Source organism: Protopterus annectens, chromosome 3.part0 (genome assembly GCF_019279795.1).
Source record: "Protopterus annectens isolate FY-2018-M chromosome 3.part0, PAN1.0, whole genome shotgun sequence".
In the NCBI taxonomy this organism is placed as follows: Eukaryota; Metazoa; Chordata; order Ceratodontiformes; family Protopteridae; genus Protopterus; species Protopterus annectens.
This window is the reverse complement of record NC_056731.1, coordinates 106,564,398-106,584,071: the sequence shown is the minus strand read 5'-3', so window position 1 is coordinate 106,584,071 and position 19,674 is coordinate 106,564,398. Positions and strand designations below refer to the sequence as shown.

At 43.8% G+C, this 19,674-nt stretch overlaps 1 protein-coding gene across 2 annotated transcripts in view; it reads left to right on the top strand.

Annotated features, from left to right (window-relative positions):
- FAM126A (family with sequence similarity 126 member A) overlaps positions 1-19,674 on the top strand; it is a 1,303,250-nt gene that overhangs the window by 1,031,168 nt on the left and 252,408 nt on the right. For both annotated transcript variants that reach the window (XM_044064612.1, XM_044064613.1), the window contains exon 8: positions 13,750-13,845. In XM_044064612.1, the coding sequence (XP_043920547.1) occupies positions 13,750-13,845 (96 nt within the window). The remainder of the gene's footprint in view (positions 1-13,749; positions 13,846-19,674) is intronic.

Genomic DNA, 19,674 nt, shown 5'->3' with positions numbered 1-19,674 from the left:
TAGGAGCCGATACTCTCCAGTCGAGTCTGGGGAGGATAGTTGCACCCACTTGTCGGTGCCGACTCTTCCTCTCGGGGCTTCGGCTTGGGTGAGCTCGGCTCTTACCTTGGGCTCGGAGCCCACGGCTTTGGTGCAGGAGGGGATCGTGGCTCCTCCTGATCTGTTGACTCCTTCTCATCGGAGCCATGGTGCATTCGAAGCCATGAGGTGAGTGTTGTCTCCTAAGACTTCCTCATCTCAAGGTCTGGCCTCTTCCTCCCCTAAAGTGCCTGTGTCAGTTTCTGTTTTCTCCGGTCATCCCAAGCATAGAGGCCCAGAGCCTCAGGTAGCCCCACAGGGTGCTCCCTGCTCTTCTGAACCCTCTCCAGAAGTTCCCCTGGAAAAAATTATTCAAGAGGAGTCATTTGGACTCCCCATAGGAGTCTCTAACATCAGACACCGACTTGGATGAATCAGAAGGGTCCCCTAGATCCCCCTCTGAGGACATTTCCTTTGCGGAGATTCTTGAAATTCTTAAGCAGAGGGGTGATTGGCAGTCCAAGAGCCCTTCTGAGGATGAGTCGGTTCTCCTGAAGGCGTTCGGGTCTCAACCTTCCACCTCTTGGGTGTCTCCGCCGTACGATGAGTTTATGGATCTGGTCTCTCGTAGGGCATGGGAGTCACCAGAATCTATGGAACCTGTCCCTAGGAGGCCTAATAAGTTTATTTCTGCCCCCGTCGATAAGTCATTTTTAACCAAGGGGAGTCCCTGTTGATGCCATGGTGGTGGCAGCAGCCACCAAAAAGGAAATGTCTGAGACGTCCTCGTCTATCTATCCTAGGATCATGGATAGACGTGGGAAACGCATGTTTAGTTCAGTGATTTTCTCACACAGATCACTGAACTACTTGACCCATTTTACCAGACTGCAGAGAGATCTCCTTAAGGAGTTGGGAGATGCTCTTCAGGGTGCTGTAGCTACGAGTGATAGTTGCTACCCAGCTTGCTATCCTTAATTCGATAGTTAACTCGTCCATGCGTCTCGTATCTTACGCAGCTGATGGTTCGAGTAGAGCTGCAGGTACAGGAATTGCTCTTCGTAGGCATGCCTGGATGCGACTCTGTTCCTTTGTGGAACCCTTCAAGTCTTAATTTACGAATACCCCGTTTGACGGCTCATCCTTGTTTGGGCCAAAGGTGAAGGAGAATTTGACCAGGTGTGAACAAGAAGGAAAGACTCTTGTCTGCCATCATAGTCCATTTTTCCACACCCACTCGACCCTTTCCTAAAAGTCAGAAGTGAGGAAAGATGTGGTTCCGGAAAGCCCAAGGAGCCTTTCAAGATACTTGTGGAGAGCCCCCCTCCAGAGGCAGAAAAAGGGGTTACAATGGAAGACACCGCTCTCGTGGCAGAGGGGGTCCGCAACACCAGGGTGACAGAGATCACTTCTTTGGTCAGTCCTACCAGCGCTCCTGAGGGGAGGCCCGGCTGTCCTACTCTGGAGGCAGTCGGAAGTCGCTTGTCATTGTACCCAGAAGCCTGGCTAGATATAACAAACAACAATTGGGTACAAAGTATAATTTCCAGAGGGTATTTCATACCGTTCTCCACCCTGCCCCTTCCCGTCAAAAAAATCCCGGACGTTCCGCCCAGTCACAGGGAACAAGCAACAATAGACGTATGCTGATTGCTAGAAAAAAGTAATCCAGCCAGTCCTGCAGAACAAACAGGATTCGGAACTTACTCAAGATTCTTTTTGGTTCCAAAGAAAACAGGGGACTGGAGACCCATTTTGGATCTCAGCAGACTCAACCAATTTGTGAGGAAAGAGAAGTTCTGAATGGTCACGCTACAGTCCATACTTCCCTTTTTAGGGAAAGACAATTGGATGTGCTTGATCAGTCTCAAGGATGCGTACTACCACATAAAGATGGCCAGACCATCCAGGGATCACCTCTGTTTCCGGCTAGGAACCAATCATTATCAATTCCGAGCTCTGCCCTTTGGTCTCACTACAGCCCCCAGAGTGTTCACCAAGTGCATGGCAGTAGTCACAGCTCACCTGAGGTGTCTAGGATTCCAGGTGTTTCCATACTTGGACGATTGGCTCCTTACCTCCACCACCAGACATCAACTCCTTCAAGCGAGAGAGGCTTCTCTGTCACTCTGCAATCGGCTAGGCATTTCAGTCAACTTCGAAAAGTCTGCCTTGTTGCCATCGCAGCATATCGTTTTTATAGGGACAGAATTAGACACGTCAACCACCACTCTTCATCTTCCACCAGAAAGGGTGTGTATTCTTCGCCAACACATCACATCCTTGGTATCAAAGAACAGAGCACCAGCTGCAGAGGTATTGAAAGTACTAGGATTGGTGGCAACAGCAATCTTGGCAATCCCGTTAGCAAGGATGCTTATGAGGATCCTTCAATGGCTCCTATTCATGCAATGGCCTTACCAAGAACTTCCAATGAATCACACGATCCTGATAATGAATTCCTGCAAGAAGGATCTTCAGTGGTGGTTGACGTCTCTTCATGTCACAATAGGACGTCCCTTCATGCTACCCCCTCCAGTTGCCACTGTGACCACGGATGCTTCCCTGATAGGGTGGGGGGGGGGGCATTTTCAGGGAAAGACTGCCCAAGGCACATAGACAAATCAAGAGTCACATCTGCATATCAATGTCCTGGAGATGAGAGCAGTACTTCTAGCATTGCAATACTTTCAGGACTCTCTTCCTCTAGGGATAATTGCAATACAGACAGACATGTCAGTGGTCTGGTACCTGAAAAAGCAAGGCAGGACCAAGTCTTACCCCCTTTGCCAAGAAGCCCTCAGAGTATGGCAGTGGGCAGTGTCATCCCAGCGCTTTCTGTTAGCAGTGGACAAACTGAGCAGGGCAGTTTTTATTGCCCCACGAATGGTCCCTCAAACAAGAGATTGCGGACAGGATTTTCTACAAATGGGGCCAGCCTTCCTGCAACCTGTTTGCCAGTCATAACAACAAATGCAGAAGCTATTTTGCCCTGATTCCCCCACCAGGTCAGTCCCCGAGGGATGCTCTTGTCCACAATTGGCCCCCAGGTCTCCTCTACGCATTTCCCCCAATTCCTCTGATACCTGGATTTTTACAGAAAGCAAAGTCGCTGGGATGGACAATCATCCTTATAGCCCTTCATTGGCCTCTGCAGATTTGGTTTCCGTTTCTTTACCATCACATTCTGGAAGACCCATGGATCCTGAACCCAGTTCCAGACTTATTGACACATCCATCAGGGGATCTCCATCCTTCATTGCAGACACTGAAGCTAACCGCTTGGCTGCTCCAATTCCCCACATAGCCAGGCTTTATAATCTTTCCCATGACACTAGTCAAATTTTGTTGGCTTCCCATAAGCCTTCCACTAGAAAATTGTATCGTAGTAAGTGGAAGAGATTTTCCATTTGGGCTTCCTCCCATAATATTGACCCTTACCAAGCGCCATTATCTTCTATTTTACAATTCTTGACAGAAATTTTCAACAAAGGAGCAGCGGCTGCTACGGTGCAGGTACAATTAGCTGCTATATCTAATTTCCATCTAGGGATCGATGGATTGAATATTATGGCTCACCAATTGTCTAAAGTTTTTCTAAAAGGTTCCTTTCACATGAGGCCTCCAGTGAAGACTCCTTATTCTCCCTGGAATTTGAATTTTATTTTATCTCACATCATTCTTTCTCCTCTTGAGCCTGCATCATCTTGTGAGCTAAAATTTCCATCGTGGAAAACTATCTTCCTAGTAGCCATCACTTCAGCCCGCAGAGTGTCAGAGCTCCAAGCCCTATCCATCAAGCCTCCTTATATGGTCTTTCATGCTGACAGAGTATCTCTCAGGACAAATCCATCCTTTTTTCCTAAAGTATGTTCAAAGATTAACATCAATCAAGTCATTGAGTTGCCTGTGTTCTTCCCTAATCACACCAACAAATTGGAATATATGTTGCACAAACTCGATGTTCACAGACAACTTAGATTTTATTTAGACAGAAAAAAAAAGAAATTAGGAAATCAGATCAGCTTTTTGTGTCTTTTCTGAGGCCAGGAAAGGTAAACCAGTTGCCAAAACAGCTCTAAGTGGCTGTCTGATTGTATCACTTACACCTATTTTTGTCATATAACATGCCGTTGTCTAGCAAGGTGAAGGCTCACTCAACCAGAGCAGTTTCTACCTCTGCAGCCTTTCAAGCCAAATTACCCTTGGACAACATCTGTGCAGCAGCCACATGGTCTAAACCTCACATTTTTATAACTCACTACAAAGTGGATAAGGCCTCCAGGGACAGGGCTTCATTTGGTTCTACGGTTCTGAAGAGTGTACTTCCATGAGCCACCCAAGATTAGGGTGCTAGGGACGCTACCCATCACTGAAGAATGAACGGCGAGATTGAACAACTTCACATAAAGAAGTTATGTACTCACCATAACGTTCCATGTGAGTTGTTCCATCTCCCTTTCATTCTCACCTCCCTCCCTCCTTCCCGCTCCTGGCTGGCAGTTGACCTGGAGGCTGTCTTCATCCTGGTTTCTCAATGTGTCTTCATTCCTAGGCAGAATAATTATTGTATTTCTATATGGTACGCAGCAAACAGGATCTGAGGTAATTCCAGCAGTGCATTGTGGGATAAGGGGTTGGGTCTCGAGCCACTGGAAAACTTTGAGCTTGCTAGTCGGCCGTGTCGGAGACGAGGATCGGCTCCGAACCCATCAGTGAAGAATGAAGGCGAGATGGAACAACTCGCATGGAACGTTATGGGGAGTGCATAACTTCTTTTTTCGTTCCCCTTGCTGATGTCATAGTTGTGCTCATATATACATTTTCAGAGACACCTCTCCATTTTACAAACATAGAATGCTGGGCATCCAGAGCATTTAGCTAGGTATATGACTACCTTTGACAAACATTGAAAATCACCCTAAAACAAGCATCATTTTCAAGAGTATAAAATTGATCACCATAAATGAAGGGGCACTGGCTACACATACTACATCTAGTGATACAGACTTTGGCCAAGTCCTTGTTATTATTGATGTTCTGTCCATTTTCAAAAAGTTTTCTTAACTTCCACCCTGTTTTATAAATAAATTGTGGTTCTGGGCCTAGTACCTTAAAGATAGCTGGGCTTGCTTTAAAGGTAGCTGGGCTTACTTTAAATATGTTTCAGCTTCTCTTAACTGTATTTCTGAGATCTACTGATTGTGGACTGTATTGAATTACCAGTGCTCTTTCAAATTTTTTTTCTCCTTCCTGTGGTCGAGAAACAGTTGGTAGACCTGTCCCTAAAAGTGGTTTATACTTAATCACCCATTCTGCCTGTACATAGCCTCTGTCATTAAACAAAGAGAGAGGACATCCTGTTACTAGGAATGTGTTGACTACTTTATCCAACTGTGAAGGTAAATCCTGCAAATGTGAAGTCATCCTGGCCACCCAGACACATTGTCCCTGGACCAAGCTCTTCTTTTGGAACAATGGGCAGCAACTTGAAAATTCTAAATATGCGTTTCTAAATGTAGGCTTCCTATAAACTTTTGACTTGAAGCTGTTTCCAGTGTGCGTAATGAGGGTGTCCAAGTAATTAATCATGTCTTTGTTAAAATTGTATGTAAATCTTAATAAATCTGAAGTGTGATTTAAATATTAAACAAAAGTATGTATAGTTTGTTCAGGCCCTTTCCAAAGAATAAAAATATCATCCAGGAATCTGACGTGTAGACTTATAGTCTGAGAAAAACTCTGATTTAAATACAAATCTCGTTTCCAAACCCAACAGCACTAAATTGGCATAGATTGGGGTGCACGAAGCAGCCATAGCAACTCCTCTGTTTTGTTTGTTGAGTTCCCCCTCAAAAAAAAAAAATAAAATTGTTCTCCAGAACAATCGACATCGATTCTACTACTAGATTAATTTTGTTGTTGGGGAAGGTGTTGAATAACACTGTTGTGAAAAAGTTCCAAACCTTCTTTTTTGGGAATAACAGTGAGTAAGGTGACCACATCAGTTGTGAGGAATATTAAATTGTTAGCCCATAATTCAGGTTTTAGCCTGCTTAAAAAATCCCACAAATTGATAAACAAATGAGGGACTGCTTGATAAAAAGGTTTCAACCATCAGTTAATAAAAAGCTGTCAGTGGGTATGTCTTAGACCCCGGGGCAGCAACAATTGGTTTAAATGGTTTGAGAACCTTTTTATGTGTCTTAGGAATGCCAAGTAAGGTATGCACAATTGTTTTTTTCCAACTTTGATACAGTGTAAAATTCCAGTGAAAATTCTCTGATCCAACAAAAATTTTTCTAAATATGAATCTCTTTTTTGATAAGCAATGTTCACTTGGATAGAAGTGAATAAGTGTCAGTGTTGCTCAAAATATCAAACATGACACCGGTAATATTCTAAATTGTCAAAAAGAACACTGCCCTCACCTTTATCAGGTTTCATGATACAAACCAATTTGTCATTCCGTAAGGAAACAAGCAATTCCTTCTCTTCCTCCTTTAAATTTGGACATTATGTAAAGTTATTTTGTTTATAGTGTAACTTGTACAAGTCATCTGTGACTGCCTTGTCAAACACACCAATAATGGGGTGCAGTTGTGGGTTGAATACACTTTTCAACTTCTCTCCCTTTATACAAATTTGCCCCTGCTTATTGTATTTGTCATCAAAGTAAACTGATAAATTGAGTTTCCTAGTGAATAATTTGAGTTCCACTAGGGATACAACCACATCAAACTTCATTGTAGGTATGAATTTTAATCCCTTTTGAAATGAGGCAAAATGTTCCTTTGTAAGGGTTTTGCCAGTATAATTATAAATCGTATGGTCCTTATAAGAAACCACAGTACTGTTATCTTCTCTACATACAAAAAATCTCTACCTTACCCCCTTACTTCCATTGTCTTGTTGGATATTAACGTAAGTTCTGTCCTGAATCTTAAGTTCCTTTGATTCTGGTTTGCTAATCTTTTTGATCTGCAGGGGGGTGGGGCGGTAGTACTTTGGGATATTTCAAAGACTGCATTGTGCTGCTCCATGTCTATACCAGGGTTATAGAAGTCATCTACCCCATCAGGATTATTACTAAAATGTACTGGACTGTATGTACTGTGTATGGATTTTAAACAGGATGATGATGATTAGTTAAAACTGAAACTTACTTAGGCTGAGGGATAAGGAAACCTCTCTTTGTCCTGCCTGGTGAACACTGGAGGCATGTGCAAGTTATTTTTTCGAGTTATTTATAGCACTTTGTCTACTGCATACTTTTCTTGCTAGTTTCACTGTGTGTGAGGTATTAACTGGAAATTGTCCATTTTTATTAAGCATCTGTTTGGGTTGTTTGATTCTGATAGCTTGTTTGCAGTTAAAAGCTTTTTCTAGAGGCTCCTTTATCTGTTTAAAACTTTAATTTAAAGTCTCACTGCTGCTTTTCTGCTGTGAGAAACATTTCTGCAGTTTGTTTCCCACCGTCCCTCTCTATTTGTATACTGTTCTTACAGTTGGTGGCTTTGCAGTTGCACGCCCCTACTGTAAATTTGATCTGAGACACTCCTCCCAGTCTAGTGTTATTACCTCATTCTACCTAATACAGGGAGAACATTTGAGAAGGCCAATCCACTTAGTTTCAGCTCCTCCTTTCTCTCTCTCTCCACTTAAAAAAAAAAAAAATTCTAAGCTTGTTTCCTGCTTTTCCTGTGGGTAGTCTAGTCTGGATACAGATTTGCTGTGTCCAGGACTGTTTGTGGGCTTCTGAGCCCCCAAGCCTTTCTCTGTAGGAGGGAAGCCTTCTAGCTTAATTTTGTTTCTTAGAACTAGCCAGTTTTTTTTGTTTCAGCACTCAAGTCTGTTTCTTTGAGCTCGGCACTTGTTCAGAACTCGTAAGCACTAAATAAGCTACAAATTACTACAGCACTCAACTTTCCTCATTTGACTAGAGGAAAACAGTTTCTAGTACTTAACAAATAAGCACCTATCCAGGCAGGTCTAAGGGTCAGCTCCCGGTGTTTTCTCCTGTCTACCTGATGAATCTGGGAATCTTTGGGGCAGTGCAGCAATTGCCTCATGTACACAGACAACCCTCTCCTCCTACCACCCAACACTACAACCTGTGAGAGATGCACTGATATAGCCAAACTGGAAGCAAAGCTCTCTTCACCCAAGACTGGACTTAGACAAGTCAAGAGGAGAAGGTAAACACTTGCACCACACTACACTCATCACATGGTCCCTCAAAACCTACACCACCAAAACACACACATAGAAACACAAAACACACACCTACATTCACGGAGGCTCTCAGTAAAAACCTGCCCAAGCAGCAGGGACCTCCAAAGCAGAAACACAAGCAACCTCCACCCCCCAACACAACCTAAATGACACATAGCCCACAAACTCAGTGTGCCACTTGACCACAGCCCATAAGGCATAACAACGTACCCAACACTCTAGTCATAGGTGACTCTATAGTCAGGCACACTGATGTGCCACTCACCAGGCTAAACAAGGAGAATGTTGCTGTCAGCTGCCTGTCAGGTGACAGGATCCACCACATAACGTATGCACTCAGGTCACTCCACAGCAAGTACAAATATGACTCTGTCATTGTCCATGTTGGTTGTGAATGACCCGAGATGTACCTCCCTGGACTACATGAAAAGGGACATGGGGGAGAGCTGTCTGGTCTTGTAGCCCAGGCAGGTATGACCCTAGCCCTGAGTAGTATCCTGCCATCACCCAGAATGATACCACAGTACAAGGACAAAATGATTGACTTCAACAATTGGCTAAGCTTCTGGTGTCATTCTAAGGGGATCCAGTATCTGTCTGCCTGGGATGACATGATCCACAAACCACGATGCCTTGCCAGAGATGGCCTGCACCTGTCGCCCTTGGGATTCTGGATACTGGCTAAGGCTGTTGCCTCCCCTATAGTGCCTTTTTTAGGCAAGGTTCAAATGACAAATTCACCACCGTAATAGGTACAAGCAAGCAAAATCTGAGGGTATTGCTACTCAATGCTAGAAGTCTAAACCTCAAAATGCACTCACTTGAGGCACTCCTTAAAATGGAGAACATCGACATCTGTGCAGTGACAGAGACCTGGTTCAAGGCTCCAGAGAGTACCCCTGCATTACCAGGCTATAATTCATACCACACCTTTCGGCCACCTAACCTGGACCAAAGCAGTAAAGGCGGAGGCATGTCCATATTCATTAAGGTTATCCACACCTCCAGGCTAGTTGCTCAGTAGAGGCAGAAATATTAAAAATATGTTAGAAACAAAGCACTGCAAAAAAGTAGGGATTTATAAATTCATTATGACTAAGTGTGGTGCTTGTAGCTCTTGTAAATATATTAACAACGGGCCCTATGTATCTGTGACAAACATTGGCTACACATTAAAATGTCCAGGGAGATGCAATTGCAACTCCTCTGTGGTTGTATATGTTGCCACCTGTCTCTCCTGCCCCGGGTTTTATGTAGGTAAAACCACTCGAAGATTAAAGGAAAGGATACAAGAGCATGTGAGGGCCATCAAAAATAGGGACGTCCACAATGCTCCGTATCTACACACTACCAAGTGTTTTAATTTCAAGAAATGTATTTTTTTCGTAATCGACAAGGTGGTCTACAATGAAAGGGGGAGGGGATGGCAAAACTCTTCTTGAAGCAAAAGAATCAAACTGGCAGTTGTGTTTAAATTCTACTGTAGCTCCTGGTATGAATGATTTTATTTCTTTAAAACCATTTTTAAAGTTAAGACAAGAGTTGATTCCTTAGAAGACTAGTAGAAAATAGAATTTTAAGGATAGATGTGAATGAATTTTAAGTAATACTTATTAAGAGTGGGGATTTTAATTTAACAGTAATATGTATGGATTCAGCTTTAACCATGACTATATCCTTGTTATGATTGGTTGGGGTCATTTTAATTGATTGTATTTAAACACTGTGTAATTATTCTAAGACCACTCTGAAGAAGCCTATATGTTTTACAGGCGAAAGCGCTTAGTTGTTTTAGCACCCTGTCTTTGTGCAATAAACGGGTTTCTGGTTTTTCCGATAGGTTGCGAAAAGTATTTTATTTTATTTTTCAGTTTAAAGTCTGATTGACTATTTTTATTGGTTTTAGTTGCTCAGCATAATGCATCCGAGATTATCCAAGTGCAACTAACTCTGGCCAAGACAGCAATCCAACTTGTAGCTTGCTGCAGATCCCCCACCAATGCCCCAGGATTCCCACTCCTCATTTCTTGATACACTGGAAAATATTAGGGTACAAACTAACACCCTAATAACGGGTGATTTCAAGTACCCCACCATTAACTGGGAAAACTACTCGTGTACCAACTCTTGTGCTCAACGTTTTCTGGAATTCATAAATTCCAGTGCCTTGGATCACCTTATCCATACCCCCACCAGGGGCAGCAATATACTAGACCTGGTTATTACCAACATGGACAACCAGTGCTCTACACCAGAGGTCAGTTCCTCGTTGGTCAGATCCGACCACAAGCTAATCACCCTAGACATCCACATCTCTCCCCCACCCTCCATTAGGGAAACCACCGTAAAAAATGTCTCCAAAGCCAACTTCACGCTTCTTAAGACAGAAGTGGCAAACTTCACGATACCCATGCTGACGGACAATAGACGTATGACTGTTGAATCCTACACAAATGCACTTTATAAGCACTTACACGAGTGCACGGATCGTGCAATCCCTAACAGAACCAAGATGCTATCCCCCCAAAAAAGGAAGCCAGTCTGGTGGTCCCCTGCCATAAACAAACTCTACAACAGAAGAAAGAAACTGTTGCAAAAAAGAGTAAAATCCCATGATCAGAAGAACTCCCTGGTCAGCCTCAGTAAGAAGCTGAGATCCCTGATAAAATCATCCAAAGCTAGTTATGAAAACAAAATCACCACTGCATCTAAAGACAACCACAAAGCATTCTATAGCTATGTTAAGAATCTCAGTGGCAACACTCAGATCTGCTCTGAGTTACAGCACAATGGCACTAATTATACAGAACCAACTGATATTGCCAACATCCTGGCAGATAGGTTCAATGCTAACTGTACCCCCCTCATCCCCTAAAGGGCCCATCTCTATACCGGAAGAATGCAAAGTTACTGTAATCACGGCTGCACAGGTAAAAAACACACACTCCAAAGCCAAGAACACAGCCTCCATGGAACCTGACAACATCCCAGGCTGCATTCTACATGAACTACAGAACGAGCTGGCACCCCACCTAAGTACCATGTTCAATCATAGCCTCACCTCAGGCTTTGTGCCCACTGAATGGCACACAGCGACGGTTATCCCATTCCACAAAGGGGGTGCCAACACGGAACCCGGAAACTACTGCCCCATTAGCCTGACGAGCCTGGTCTGCAAGGCAATGGAACGTATCATCATGGAACTTATAAACAATGACATTGGTAATCTCCAAACTCAGGACCCCACCCAGTTCGGGTTTGTAAAAGGCAGATCATGTCTCCTAAACCTGATAACTTCGTTGAAGCGGTCACCAAAGCCGTAGATGAGGGTAAGGTGGTTCACACAGCCTATCTAGATCTCGCCAAGGCTTTCAACACCATCCCCCACTCTGGAATTATAGATAAACTCACTAAACTAGGTATAAATCCATATGTCACAAGATGGGTTGCCAACTGGCTCACTGACAGAACCCACACTGTGAAAGTAGCAGACTCCAAATCCAACTTCAGACCAGTGACAAGTGGAGTACCGCAGGGTTCAGTCCTGGGTCCTCTCCTGTTTGGTATCTACTTCTCCGAAGTACAGGCTAACACAGAAGGTCTTAGGCTAAAGAAGTTCACAGATGACTGCAAATTAGGAGCCATAATCAAAACTCCAAAAGATGTGGACATCCTACAAAAGGGCCTCGCTGAGACAGATGCCAGGTGTCAGAACTTTGGCTTCAAGCTCAATGCCAAAAATTGCATCGTCATCCCTTTTGGTAAAAACTCTGTACCCATGAACTACCACTTAGGCGGTAGTCTACTTAACACCGAAAGTGTGATAAAAGACCTTGGGACACAGGTGGACAGTCGTCTCTCCTTTGATAATCATATCGCCACAGTAGTCAGGAAATCCTTTTACGTGGCACACCTCATCACAAAAGGTTTCTCATCCAGGAAAAAAAGAGGTCATTGTTCCCCTCTACTCGTCACTCATTAGACCCATTATAGAGTACAGTGCCCCTTTTGGTATGTACCTCACAAGACATCTACAACAACTGGAAAGGCCGCAGAAATACCTCACAAAGAGGATTACTGGCCTCAAACAGATGCCCTACGCAGACCATCTCAAAAAACTGCAGCTTTACTCCGTCGCATATCACCTACTCAGAGGCAATCTCTGCCTAACACACAAAGTTGTCAAACCCAGAGCTTTTGGACATGCTCCACTTAAAGAAATCCCAATCCCTCTGAGCTACACGCTCTAGGGACCTAAACCTTGTCACCACAATAAACAGAACATGCTGGAGGGATAGATTCCTGTCCCAGACACTTCAACAAACTACCTATCTATATCAAACAAAGCTCCTCATTAGCACTCTTCAAGAAAAATCTTGATGATTGGATGGGAGATAGGAAATTCACCGCGGGGATCACTTCTGTGGCTCTGCTCGACAGGGGCACAGGAAAATAACTTTCTTGGGTGGCAAAAGCCAGGGTACCTTTTGGCTAAGCTTATATAGCCTAGTACCTACCTATGATGTTTGACTGACCTTCGGATTTGATGAACTGTTGTGGAAAGCAGCTTAAGCCAGTCATGCACCCTTAGCTTCAAAGAGGAAAAGATGGAAGGCTGCAGCAGACTTGTAGAGGTTTCCATGTAAGGGTAGTATTTGATATTCGCACTTTCTAATAGGTAGACTGGGATGTTGCACAAAAAGCAGGGGCATGATATTGGTAGGCAAGCTGAGTAGATATGGCATCTAGAAATACGTATGTCTAATGTGAGTTTAGTGGCATTATCAAGATGCGGTTTTGGGGAAATTAAATGTGACTTGTAATGTATGGTGTCAGTCATCTTTTCTGAGAAGTTTGTACTAGTTATTGTTGGTGATGTAATGATTTACTGATACAATGACGTCTCTCCAAGGAAGATGATACCGTTGTACAATATACTTAGCACCGAGGAAAACTTATAGGAAAGGCCACTGTAGAATCATAGCTAGCCTCTGTCTATCCCTCTAAGAGATTAGTATGTGGCTTGGTTATAACAGTTTATTATGCAATGTTTATCAGTTATTTTTAGACTTATTATAAGCTGGCTACTTTTGAATTTGGTATTTGTCTCCTGTAAGTGCACTTCTCTGAGAGATCCATATGTGGCTCAAAGGACAGAAACAGGTGCAAGCCTTCACTGGATATGAGAGTATCCCATATACATACATAGGTAGTTTCCAGGGTGTGCACAAGGCCACTGTTTGTGCTCATAGGGAGGAATAGCACAGCTGATGAACACGTGAATAGACAAAAACAGGACAGAAGGTGTGTAAAACCATCTGTTATGATTTAATGGTGCACTGGCACTTCTCAAAGACCTGCTGATATAATAAAACATTTTATGCAATTGGTCTTTATCAACGTAGTGTTCAGAGCAGAATTTTACTTTCTTGTGACAGACTTTAACATAGAATATAGTGATGCACCGTAACTTTTTGTATGATCTTTGATTCCTAGGTTTGAAGTACTTTCCGTCTTGCTGCATTGTTACAATAGTGCCTTAAGTTTCATGCCTAGTGCATCTCTCCAGTCGTTATGCCATCTTTGTTCCAGGTTAGTGGTTTTCTTTTCAATTAATACTAGAAATATATATGGCAATGAAGTTTATCACTAGACAAAAGCGCTTACTGCATGAGTTGAGTTGTGTTGTGCTGGTTCAGTAATAAAGTTGCATTGTGGCCGATTTTATTACCTTTCAGTTTTTTTCTGATATTGTTACTGTGGTGTTGAGGTCCGTTTTTGTTGTATCTAACTTTATACTTGTCTGTCTCTTGTATAACTGTACGTGTATATAAAAAGTACATAGAAAACAAAACAATAACCTATGCATTTACACACACCCTCACAATTTTGCAGAGCAAAAATATGCATCTTCTTTAAAGTACTAAAAAAATAACATTTGTTTATTCTTCAGCTTTGTATTCTTTATGCCGAGGTATTTTTGGAACAACATGACTTCCGATTTACATTATTTGTGGCTTTGTCCCTCATCACAACACATTCACTGGGTAATGAACACAGAGTTTAAAGCCAAAGGGACAAACATTATTTGTAACCAGTAATGGGGGGTCTCCTTCCTAGCTAAATACTGGAAACTCAATACCTGTATTGTTGTAGTGGAATGAGATGGACATTGTACTTTGATCATACTTCACTGAATAACTGCAATGAAGTTTAGCAAGGTGTTTGTTTACTCCTTGCTAGCATGATACTTTTCACCACTGTGTACATCTTTGTGTAAGGTTCTGACTCTGACTTCAAAATCACGTTGTCACATAATGAATGTTTCTGCTGTTATGTCCCGAAAGCAGTGTATTTTCCTTTGTGTGTGTGTGTGTGTGTGTGTGTGTGTGTGTGTGTGTGTGTGTGTGTGTGTGTGTGTGTGTGTGTGCGCCTATTCACTTGAGTAGTCCCTGATGTACTTTGCCTACAGTTTTTCCAGTTGCTGCCCTTGTATGAAAGATGCAGTAAACAGAGAATATGTTTATTTCTAGATTACCAGTTTCTATAAAAATGTACAAATGTTTCTCATCAAATGTGATTATTTCTGTGGTGGAAAGCAGTTATCCAGTGTTCAGTCATTTGACAGATTCACTTAGTTCAGTAGATTCATTGTGTCATTATTTAAAATATCATAGTGCATCATTTTTGGCTGGTAGCTCTTAATTTGCTTAATCTTTCTTGTTAATTTCAGAGAGGTGGCCAAGGGGAAGCATATATGATTCTAATACATGTTTAATTGCTTGAAAATCAAATTTGCTTAAATGCAGCTTAATTGGATGCCAGAAGATTTTAAAATAATTTAGAAATGTTTTCTTGTTTGTCACCCCAACATGCCTCTTACCTTTCCAAGTCATAGCAGGGGGACCATCAAACATCATAGCAAAAGGTTCAAAATCATAGCCCTCATAATTTGCGTATGAGTAAATTCACACCCTGACGGGTAACTATAAAATTAGGCCCCTTACAGTTCTAACAGTTGCAGACCTACTTAGCTATATCAGAAAAAGAAATTCTTATTACCCTTTAAAAGAATCATGTGCCTGGTTTGTATTTACTTACTATATGTATCAATTGTACCTATAGTTTGGTTGGCGAAATTAGTATAAAGTTGGTATATTCTTATTTATCTGAGACATGGTTGTTTATACTGCATTTAAATAAATAAAAACACAGAAGACAACTCACCCTGAACTGAACCAGAGCTCCAAGTATGTCTAACCAAGCCACATATAGCCTACAAATTTCTTGCCCATCTGGGACGCTTTTTATTTGATTACACCTTTCCCTAGGAAGAAATGATTTGCTCATGTTGGTGCTATTCAGTATGTAGCTGTAGCAGTGTTCCAACACTGCGTTGCCATCTGACCAGTGTGTTACCTAGAGGCTCTTCCATGTTTAGCACAAAATGCATTGCATTGCATTTTTCCACAACCTGTCCTCCTGCTTGTAACATTATGCAACCTTTGTCGTGTGTGTGTGTGTGTGTGTATGTCTGTGTATGTATATATATGATCTGATATTGTTAATCCTCGTTCATTCCTTATGCATGGGTATCGGTTCCGAGCTCGGAACCGAGCTGGCCATTTTCCAAGCTCGCATCAGCTTCAAACTCTCGAGCTAAACTCTTACCCACAATCCCCCCTCTCCCTGTTACCCCAGATTTCGTTTGCCGCGTTGCCATTCGGTCCTGTCAAGCTACTTCTCTTGAGCTAAGTACAGTCAATTGTTGTTTAATTGCTTTACAGATTACTTTTCTGTCAGAAAAGTTCATATTTTATTGTCTCTTACCCTATCGCATCTAGCGTTCATAATTTCTTCAGGTTTTTCTGCTTTTTCTTACTACTTTTACCGCATGGTATTCTCTCTTTACCATCGTTGGTAATCTTTTTCCCTTTTCTCTCTCATACCTTAAGGGTACCCTCTTGTACCATTGTTGGTACTTTTTTATTAATTAATTTGCTGTCATGGCAGATAAAAAAGGTAGTCCGGGGTTTAAGCGGTGTTCTGATTGTGGGCACAAACTGCCTACTTCTGATGCACACTCTGTGTGTGTTTATTGTTTGGGAGCTTCCCATTTGTCTGTTGATCCACCCTGTACTATTTGTGAGAATTTTTCTAATAGAACATTGTTGGAAAGGAAAAACAAGCTGATACTGAAGGGACTTCTATAATCTCCCTTTTCAGAGGCTATTTTTGGGTCGGAGGTCTCAACCCCTCCTAGAGCCCATAAGAAAATGGATGTTCCTACTAAGGCTTAATCTTTGCCTTCATCCCTGGCTGGAGACTCCCACCAACCAAAACCTAAAAAGGCTAAAGTTTCGGCTCTGGAGCTCTCTGTCAGCCCCAGTGCTTTCGGTGCCTAGACCTTCAGCACCAAGGCCTTCGGCTCCATTAGTGATTTTGTCTCCGTCTTCTCCTGCAGCCTTCTATATATCGGCACTGAGGGGCTCCTCAGTTCAGACCATTACCACTATATCAGCACCGACCGTTCAGTCGGCGCAGACCTTCAACGCATCGGCTCCGAGATCTTCCTCGGAACCGACACCTTTATTGTTGACTCCAGTTTTGTCGGTTCCAGCTTTGGCACCGATCCCTGTGTCAGTGCAGACAATGACCTCGGCACCGATGACTTCTTCGGTGCAGACAACAGTAGCCCAGTCTCTCTCGGCACCGTTGTCCTCGGTGTGGTCAGATGAGATGGGCACGGAGTCTGCCTCTTCTGTGGACAGGCCTGTTTCTCCCTCAGTCTCCATGAGGTCCACTAGAAGCCTTTCCGAACATGATGTGTTGAGTCTTGTGGACCAGGTACTCTTGGCCAGAGGTATCCCACCCCTCAGGAACTATCCTTCCTTGGGAGGTGATCACCCATCTTCAAAGACCCCTTCTTATTCTCCTCCTTCATTGCCTTTGAAGTTCATGGATATAGCACAGACTTCCCCTTCTGCGGTTCCCTTTATGGATCTCACTAAGGAACTGCAGTTGCCTTCGTTCAGGAAATTTTTGATATGACCCAGGATGTCAGCTGTGACATGCATAGCTTGCTGCTCCACAGACATCCAGGGACTCCGGGTCAGCAGGCTGAGCCACTTAGGGGAGGGGTGACCCCTGTCCTAGACATACACTCCTCTTCGGGTGGACCAGCCTTCCAACTGATGGAGAAGGCTTTCGCTGCTGCTGGCGATACTGGACTGTCTATACCTCCACCCTCTTCTGGTACACTGGTTTCACAAGTCACATCTAGCGGACACCGGGTGCAAGGGCCGTAGGACATATTCCCTCAGGAATCCCCTTTTCCATTGTCTTCTCCAGTTTCTCCTGCTGAGGAGGTCCACCAAAAAAGTTTGTGTAAGAGGAAGCACATGGACTCCACAGAGGAGTCCCTCACCGAAGAGACAGATTTCGATGAGGGGGGAAGGATCCCCTCGGTCACCCTCTGAGGTATCCTTTGGTGATATCCTCAAAATCCTGAAACAGAGAGGTGACTGGCAGTCCTCTAATCTGACCTCTGAGGAATCTGTGTTCCTGCAGGCCTTTCGCGCCCGGCCCCCTACCTCCTGGGTTACTCCACCTGCCGATGAACTTGTCCGGCTCATCGTGCAGCGTGCTTGGAAGGCTCCTGATACCGTCGAATCTATTCCCCGGAGGCCAGATAAGATCTTGTCCCCTCCTGCTTCGGATCCCTATTGGTCCAAAGGTCTAACTCTGGATGCTTTGCTGGTGGCGGCCGCAACAAAAAAAGATCTGGCAGAAGAAGAAAGCCAGACTGTCCATTTGCCTAACAGAGAGTCCTGGGCCCTGGACAGGATAGGGAAGCACACCTTTACTTCAGCGACCTTTGCTATCAGGTCCCTGAATTATATGGCACATTTTACCAGGCTTCAAAGGGATCTGGTTTCTGAGTTCTCTGAAACCTTGGCTGGTGCCGTGTCTGATGAGGTCCGTGACAAAGTGGCCTCTCATCTGGCCACCATTGAGTCTATATCTAACTCCTCTATGCAACTGATATCTCACGCATCAGAAGGAGCAGCTAGAGCAGTGGGTTCACCTGCAGTCTTGAGACGACATGCCTGGATGGGCTTGTGCAACTTCGCGGAACCCGTTAAGTCTTCTTTTTTTAATGCCCCCATTGAGGCCTCCTCGTTGTTTGGGCCCAAAGTTAAAAGCACACTGGCCAGATGTGAACAGGATGGTAAGACCCTTTCTGCCATAGGTGTCCATTATTCTTCCCCTCAACATGCTTTCTTCCAAAACCAAAAGAGTGGGAAGATATGGTTCAAGAAATCTCAGGGTCCTTTCCGTGACACACAGGCCGAGTTCTCCCCCAGAGGCAGAGGTGGAAGCTCACAGGGAAGATGCTCCTTTCAGGGCAGAGGGTGTCCGCATAACCAGGGTTCCAGTGATTCTTTCCCTGGTCAATCCTACCAGCGCTCCTGAAGTGCGGCCCAACTCTTTTCCTCTGTAGGTGGTTGGGGGACATTTCTCCTTGTACCCTTCTGCCTGGCTAACCATCACCACCGATTCCTGGGTACAAAGGATATAACCAGAGGTTATCATATCCCCTTCGTTCTTTGTCCCGTCCCTTCAAAAAACCTTCCCGACGTTCCACCCAGTCGAAGGGAAGCAGCAGCACTAGAGATAGAAAAGCTGCTAAGAAAGAGAATCATCCAAATAGTCCCTCCAGACCAGATAGGATCCAGATTCTACTCAAGACTATTTTTGGTGCCAAAGAAAACCGGGGACTGGAGACCAATTTTGGATCTCAGTTTATTGAACAAGTTTGTGAGAGTACAAAAATTCGGGATGGTCACAATACAGTCTATCCTCTCGCTTTTGGAAAAAGATGATTGGATGTGCTCTATAGATCTTCAAGATGCGTACTACCACATAAAGGTGGACAGGCCATCAGGAAGATTTCTGCGCTTCCATGTGGCAGCCAGTCACTACCAGTTCAGAGTACTGCTCTTCGGACTCTCTGCAGCCCCCAGAGTGTTCACATGGCAGTTGTAAGAGCTCACTTGCGACTTCAAGGATTCCAGGTGTTTCCATACCTAGACGACTGGCTCATTTCCGCTCCCACCAGACATCTACTGGAAAAAGCCTTGACATACTCTCTCCTCGCTGCTCAAAGGCTAGACATAACCATAAACTGGCAGAAGTCCAATCTCACCCCATTTCAGTCGACAGAATTCATACGGGTTATCTTCGGCACAAAAAACTGCAGAGCTGCTATTCCAGAGCACAGAATTCTAAGAATAAAGCAACAACTAATTCCAATCCTTTCAAAGGAAAAATCCACGGCTCACTCTGTTCTACAGCTGTTGGGTTCCACGGCAACCTCCATCACCATTGTTCCCCTGGCCAGGTTTCACATGAGGCTTC